General features: G+C 34.9%; 1 protein-coding gene across 1 annotated transcript; it reads left to right on the forward strand.

Annotated features, from left to right (window-relative positions):
* LOC18789132 (MADS-box protein CMB1) lies at window positions 3079-6887 on the forward strand. The gene is made up of 8 exons (XM_007221786.2): window positions 3079-3600; window positions 4766-4844; window positions 5409-5470; window positions 5583-5682; window positions 5933-5974; window positions 6088-6129; window positions 6369-6514; window positions 6640-6887. Exons 1-8 carry the CDS (start codon window positions 3416-3418, stop codon window positions 6731-6733), a joined length of 750 nt encoding a protein of 249 aa, XP_007221848.1. The 5' UTR covers window positions 3079-3415; the 3' UTR covers window positions 6734-6887.

The raw sequence follows: 7668 nt of genomic DNA on the forward strand, positions 1-7668 counted from the left end.
ATTAATTTCTTTCTTATCTGGTCCTACCAATTAAAAACAATATTTGGCAACGGATTAAGAGTCTGGTCCTATGCATGGCCAGTCTGCCATGAATTCAGATAAGATGCACCATAGTTGAACTCACGAGAACCAGGTTGATGGTAACTTTACATTAATTTCATGTCATTTTCAACACCACAACTTTTTTCTACAATTGTTTTTTAGCAGAAATGCAGAGCTGGTATCTTCTGTAGGGGCAAAAGTAATTGCAAGAAGTGATGAAGCGCATTTTCCAGGCGTACTTATAATTATATATGCTCCATATCTGAGGCTCGTGAAGGTCCTACACGAAGAAAAACTCAAAATTTCATTGGACTAAGCCACACAAATATGGACTGTTAGGCCGACTGTCATAGATGATGCTTGTCGTGACTCGCCAGAAAGTTGCGTATCCATCTCCTCTAGCCAATCCTGTATAATCTTGGATAGATTTCTGTGTTCAACATGTTTTGTAGCTTTCTTTTATTGTGCACCATGCATTCTAAAAGTTACCTTTCATGGCCTTCGTTTTCCCACATCAGTCCCATCTCTCCCTGCCCTCTATTTCACTCCTAGTTGTCACTTTGAATCAAATAAAATGAAGTAGCTATACTTATTGTCACATACATACATGTTCGGTCAAGAATTAACATGATTAATAGTTCATATTCAATCAAGAATTAACATGATTAATAGTTCAGATTCACAATCAAATGACATGAATCAACATGATAATAGTTCATATTCACAATCAAACGACGTGAATCAACATGATCAATAGCTAGATTCACAATGTAACAACGTAAAAGCATCTTATTTTGTCAAACAGTAAGGGGTTGATTGATCAAAATTCAAACTTATAGCAAAATATAGGGCTTTTTTGAGATACCCATATATCGAGGGTTTAGAGTCTTGAGGCTGAGGGAAGAAAGGCCCAATTGATGGCCCCACCAAACCCAACTTTGCTAGAGTTGGTAAGACAGTATGGGACAGTACCCTAAAATGTTCCCCAGTCTCACCCCATAGGCCATAGTGTCCTCAAAAGTCTTATTGCTGGCAAGCAATATTCTAATCCAAATGGGTGCTCTCTCTCAATCAATCTGGGCTTGCCAGTTACCCAAAAGTTTTCTTTAGGAGAAGAAAAGGGATTTAGATAAGATAAGAACAGTGGATAATAAGACGCATATTGTCTCTGTGAGATGTGCATGGAATGGAACCCAACAACTTGAATCTAGAGGAAGGATTTTATAAATGTAGATGAACCAAAGTATTCTTTGACCCCCTTTCAAAAAATAAAATTTTGAGTATTCTCAGACATTGGACATACCCCTAGTTATTAGATTAAACGTGGCCAAACTGGGTTCACAGATAGTGCTATCTATCTCCTAAAAAGAATCTGCCTGCATAATATCCACATTCACATCCGAGTTTCAATCCAACCCTCTCTGTCTCTTGGAAAGACTTTGCTCTCTCTCTCTCTCTCTCTCTCTCTCTCTCTCTCTCTCTATGTGACTTAGAAAAAGACGTCACTCGTGTCTCCTATCTTGTTTTGGGCAGCATGATTTTGAGAATCACTTGGTGGTGTCCTCTTGTGTTTTGTTCCCTCTCAAATATCTGTAAAGGATATCTTCTACTTGCGCATGAGGCACGAGCAGATAAACTCAAACTTCTCTTCTTCTTTTTTCTTCTTTCTGGTCCCTGTTTTGATCATCTGCATATATACAAGTCAAGATTGTTGAATTCTGATTCATTTCCTCCCACCTTCACTAATATCTGCTGCTTGTATTATGTATAGAAAAAAAAAAAGAAAAAAAAAAACTTGGGCTTCTTCTTTTTGGACTGAAAAGAGACCAACTGACTGGGTTTCAGTTTGTCCCAAACGAGCTCAAGAGAAAAGACTCGAGAATATTTTCAAATTTCAAGTTTATTTGGCCCAACTCATTGTAATCAAATACAAAATTTCTAGTTTAGGGTTTTACCCTTGAGGCTTGAGAAGTGGACACGTGTTAAAAATGTTACCGCGGTTACTTGAATCTGGGAAGAAAAAGCGACATGTCATTCCATCCCATCCCATCCCACATTTGCATGGCCCCTGCCCAGTAGAGCTTGCCCTATATATTGACCAGTCAGAGTCAGACACGTTTTAAGTGCTCCTCTTTAATCTCGACAATGACAATGACGACCTCATATTTGCTTTCGTTTTCTTTTCATCAAAGTCCTAGACTCGTAGCTTAGCTAGGTATGTTTGGTTGGATCATAAGTAACATGATGCTTGGCATATGCTAAAGCAAAGAAAGGTATGGTCTATATAAATTAATATACATGTGTGTGTGTGTGTGTTCAAATTCGAATATAATTTTGGAGGAGCTTTGGAGGTCGGTCAATGAACCATGTGGCTAGGGATTAGGGATGCTAATATATAGCTAGACCTCCCCACAAAATAGTTTGTTGGGCTGTCGATCGTCTGTATTTATGCTGATAGCCTTTGGTTTTGATGTCTCATCAAGGCTTGCACTTGCCCTAAAGTTCTTTTTTTTTAAAATTATATATTCTTCTTTTTTGTCTGTTTCAGGTATAAAAAAAAGAACTGAAGTAGGTTTTTAACTCTCTATCAATTGGAGTTACATTCCCATAATGACCATCTTCTTTTCTGAAAGAGAAACACTTGTGTAGAATAAGAATATAACAAAGTAGTGTTATCTTAGGTTAATTACGGTATGCCACATGCGATAATTTTTTCACTTCGCATAATATGATTGACCGAGGATAGCAAAACAATATTATTCCTCTTTCACACAAGTTTCTCTGTTTCTTTTATTCTCAGCCATATTGCGTTGTTAATTAAGCTGTGAATGTATAGGTGAAATGTACGATTCATATTGATAGACTCGCTAACTATAAGACTAGACATGTTGTAGTATGCCGTCCATTAAAGGGAAGAAAAAAATATCTTGGACTAGGCTTTGGTATTCTACAGGAGTCCCCAGGCCATTCTCCCATCGACACGTAGTAGAAACCCTAAAGTTAGGAATGACCAAGATGGAGTTGACATTGCTGTCATTTAATGTAATAGACAGCTAAAAATGAATGAAAACCTGCTTCATCTTCTAAAAAGAAAACCCAAAAAGAAAGCAACTCAGTCTGCTTATGATTCCTTTTCTATGTTCTCTTAAGCAAAGCTAAGGAACACCCAACCAACAAAGAGGTAACAAATTAAAGTTCCTAAAAAAGCTTGCTCTCTCTCTCTCTCTCTCTCTCTCTCTCTCTCTCTCTCTCTCTCTCTCTCTAAAAAGCCGAACTTAGCTTACCCTAAAGAGCGCGCAAGAATAAAAGAAAACAAAACCTAGTACCATATTTATATTATAATATACATAATTTAGAAATTCAGAAATTAATAATGGGAAGAGGGAAGGTAGAGCTGAAGAGGATCGAGAACAAAATAAACCAACAGGTGACATTCGCAAAAAGACGAAATGGGTTGCTAAAGAAGGCGTACGAGCTCTCAGTTCTGTGTGATGCTGAGGTTGCTCTTATCGTCTTCTCCACCCGCGGCAAGCTCTATGAGTTCTGCAGCGGCTCTAGGTACGTCGATATTATATATATATATATGAGAGTTTCTTTGTGTTTTTGTTATGAATTTTTTCATATTTATAATAACAAAAAATGCAGCGTAATTTTTAGGGAACTTGGGTGCGTTGCAAGGTAAAGGGTGCCTTAATATTACAGAAATTGTTTGCGTATGGAATTCGAGATGGGTTTTTTTTCTCTTCATTTTAAGGCTTCTTGCTTGTATGAATTGAACCCGTGAGACCATTTCCAGAATTGATTATTATATCACTAAATGTGTACTTGAGAAGATCTAATCAAATATTTTTAATGGTTGATATGATCAATTCTGAGTTTCTTTTGTAAATTATTCAATGGATTGCACATATTCGTACTAATCAAGATTCTTTCTAAGGGGTGCATAATCAAGATTCTCCCTAATTAAGTTACTAAGAAGGATATCTTTCATAATGAATTAACTGTATATGTGAGGATCGAGGGTTGTCAGAATATATATATAAGTATGTATGTATATGTATGTATAGGTCCTTTTCTTTTTGGTTCAAGAAACGTAGCTAGCCCTTTGATTACCTGTAATGACCTTACTCTGAAGTTTAACTGGTACAAGTATTTCTCTAATTAAGTTGACAAACGTCTAGTAACCTAGGTTAATAGATTCGTATATGAATCGATGTTCGTATTCGCAGTATGATAAACGCACCCCGAATGGATAAAGAAACATATTGGTGTAACCTCAGTGTGTACACCTTACAAAACCAAGTAATAAGGAATAGAGATTTGAAGTTTCAAACTCAATCAAGCTTTAAATTATGTTAGGAAAAGCACCAACAAACTATATCACAATCTTATAAGCTTATAAACTCTCCTCCCAGTCGCTTATTTTCATGAGAATTTCAATGGTGTTCCTTCCCTTGATGTGTAGCATGCCTAATATTAAAATGCAATTATAGCTCTTGTAAAATTTTATTTTTATGGTTTCAACTCCCATTATTTTCCTCTCGTACAATTCTCAAGATAAGATATCAAGGCTTGAATGGTACTAACTTTATTGTGACATGATTTGGGCTTTTTTTACTTTCCTAGCACGTGAATGTACAGAGTGCATGTGCCCTCTTTGCTCTTTTGAATTTGCATTCTGATAATTTCCTACAATCCTTGCCTGCTTTCATTTTCATTTCAGCATGGAGAAGACACTTGAGAGGTATCAAAGATGCAGTTATAGTGCACTGGAAGCGAGTCAACCTGCTCAGGATTCACAGGTTGTCGATAGTTTGTCTATTGTATTAATTAGCTTTAACTTTAAGAAGCATATAAAGCAACCTATATGCCTATAAATTTCTTAATTATCCAATAGTACTCTCAATCTGTTTAGGAACAACTTTAGGGCTCGTTTGATAACTATTTCAATTTTAGTTTTTAGTTTCTAATTTATATGTAGACTATAGAGGAAAATGAGAATGAGAATTGGAGTGATGATGATTGAGAGAGAGGATAAGAGGATGAGAGGATCGGAGGGAACAGTAACAAAAGTAAAAACTATTTCAAATAGATTTTAGTTTTAGTTTTTATTTTCACATTTTTTACTCCTTCCTCTCAATTCCATCTTCACTCTGATTCTCACTTCCATTCTCCCTCTTTTTCTTCTATTCTCTAGCACAAAAAAATAAAAAATAAAAACTAAAATTGAAATAATTATTAAACGGACCTTAATTTCTTGGTTTGGCTGATCCATGTGCCGGGTAATGGAGTTAAATTTCTCCACAAAACTGCCTCACTGATTTTTGACATAAGTAGTTGAACTTCTCTGGCATGTTCACAAGCAGAGCAGATACCAAGATTATTTGAACCTAAAAGCAAAAGTAGAGGTCCTACAGCGCACGCAGAGGTATATATGATCAACAATTTGATAGAATTAGAAACTTGTTTGCAAAGCACCCTTCTTGTTATGTAGGTCATATAATTATATTGAGTGTTCATTTTCTTGGAATTCTTTTTAGAAATTTTCTTGGGGAAGATTTGGGTCATTTAGGCACCAAGGAGCTCCAGCAGCTTGAGAATCAACTCGACATGTCCTTGAGGCAAATCAGGTCAACAAAGGTACGTATATTTTCAAAACCTGCTCCAAATTAATTAGCACATGTATCAGTTTTCAATGGAGTCTAGCTCAGTACAAAAAGGGTTTGATTTGCAGACTAGTAATCTCAAGTTCAAACCACCATAGCACATTGGTAGTATTTGTGTGAGAAACTCCCTCCCCATTATAGTTTAAACTATTACTTTTATATATATATATATATATTATTTATTTTAAATGGTAACAATTTGCTATATATTTATTTGTTTGCAGACCCAAGTTATGCATGGGCAGATTTCTGATCTACTGAGGAAGGTTAATATATATATGCACAGACTATCTAATTTTTGTTACCAAGTATTTTCTGTTCTTTGCGCTTTCTTTTTGGTGAATTATGTTACCAAGTCTTTCAAGAATTAATTGTGCAGGAACAGATGCTGCTGGAAGCAAACCATGAACTGAGAAGGAAGGTAAATATACATTCAAGCTCAACCCATGCTCAGCTACTTGACCAATATTCATTTCTATTTTCCATTAATCAAAACAAATTCATGTCTTCTCTCCTTATACTAAAGCTTTTAGTCACGTGAAAACGCGATCAATAATCTACAAAAGTAACCCGAAAAAAGTGACTATTGCCAACATTTTTTTGTAGTGGTTTTCAAATAGCTATACATTTTGGGTCTAAATTTTCATGTAAATTGGGCAGCTGGAGGAATGTGACGCAACCATTGAAAGATATTCAAGGACAACTAAGGAGCAAAATCAAAATGTTCCAAATAGCAGCCACCACCAGGCTGCTCAATTTGAGGGAGTCCTTGATCATTCACAATGCAACAATACATTGCAGATCGGGTAACCATATATCTTATAGCTAAAGGGTCGTTTAATCAAATTGCATTAATTCCTTGCATCTGTTTTTTTTTATAAAAATTAAATAAATAAATTTTGTTATCTTTCTATGTGGGATACGTTTACAGCTACAATCCTCCTGAAGTAACAGATCATCACGGGCTACAATCCTCAACGCAAAGTCATAGTGGATTATTCGTCCCTGGGACGTGGGTGCTCTGAATCTTGGAGCGATATTGTCTCACATGCAGAGAATAAGAGAACATTAATAAACTTTGTGTTAAATATATATAATGTTATATGTACTACGTAAATCAGTGGCGAAGCCATAATTTCATGTGTGTGGGGGACCTTTTACAAATTATAAATAATTAAAAATTCGAACTCACAAGATATACGAATTCAAAATAGTATATATACATATGTCAAGAATTATATTACTTATTGATTGTAATCATAATTGTCTTCGACAAAGAGATAGACAAATACATTCTAAGCAAGAAAAATTGCAAGAGATAGACAAAGAGTAGCGATTTAGCAAATATCTTTAAAGCTTTTTCCCCCATTAAACCCAATAGAAAGGAAAAAAAAAATCAAATTTTCACAAACTAAAAAAACTTTAGGTCCCTTCATGTATTCATATCATACAAGAAAAAATGTTTTATGTAAACATATTGACTAAATATGAAAAATGATTTTTCGGAATAATCATTTTCTCAAGATAATTTTTGGCGGCTTTTATTCCTTACACATCAAATAAGAAAACTTGATTTTATGGGATTTTAGTATGAAGTATATATTGACTTAATGAGCCATCATTTTTAGTCTAAATCGTATTTTGCACTAAAACCGATTTTTCATATTTTGATTTTATGGGAATTTAATTTTATAGTATTTTTATTTAAATCTAAATAGGGGGTACTTCCTTATTTACATTGTAAATTTAAGTAAATGAAGTAATATAAAAATAAATGAAAGTAAAAGGACAAAGACATTTACTTAAATGCTGAAAATAGAAATAAGGTAATTTGTACACCTGGAGTGCACCACCACCAGCTGAGCAAATGGGCAATTTGAAGCACCTCCTTGTGTCTTAATAGGTCCGCCACGACACATATGGGTACATATCAAAACATAAAGTATTTGAAATAATATAC

The sequence above is a fragment of the Prunus persica genome, chromosome G1 (genome assembly GCF_000346465.2).
Source record: "Prunus persica cultivar Lovell chromosome G1, Prunus_persica_NCBIv2, whole genome shotgun sequence".
NCBI classification, from domain to species: domain Eukaryota; kingdom Viridiplantae; phylum Streptophyta; class Magnoliopsida; order Rosales; family Rosaceae; genus Prunus; species Prunus persica.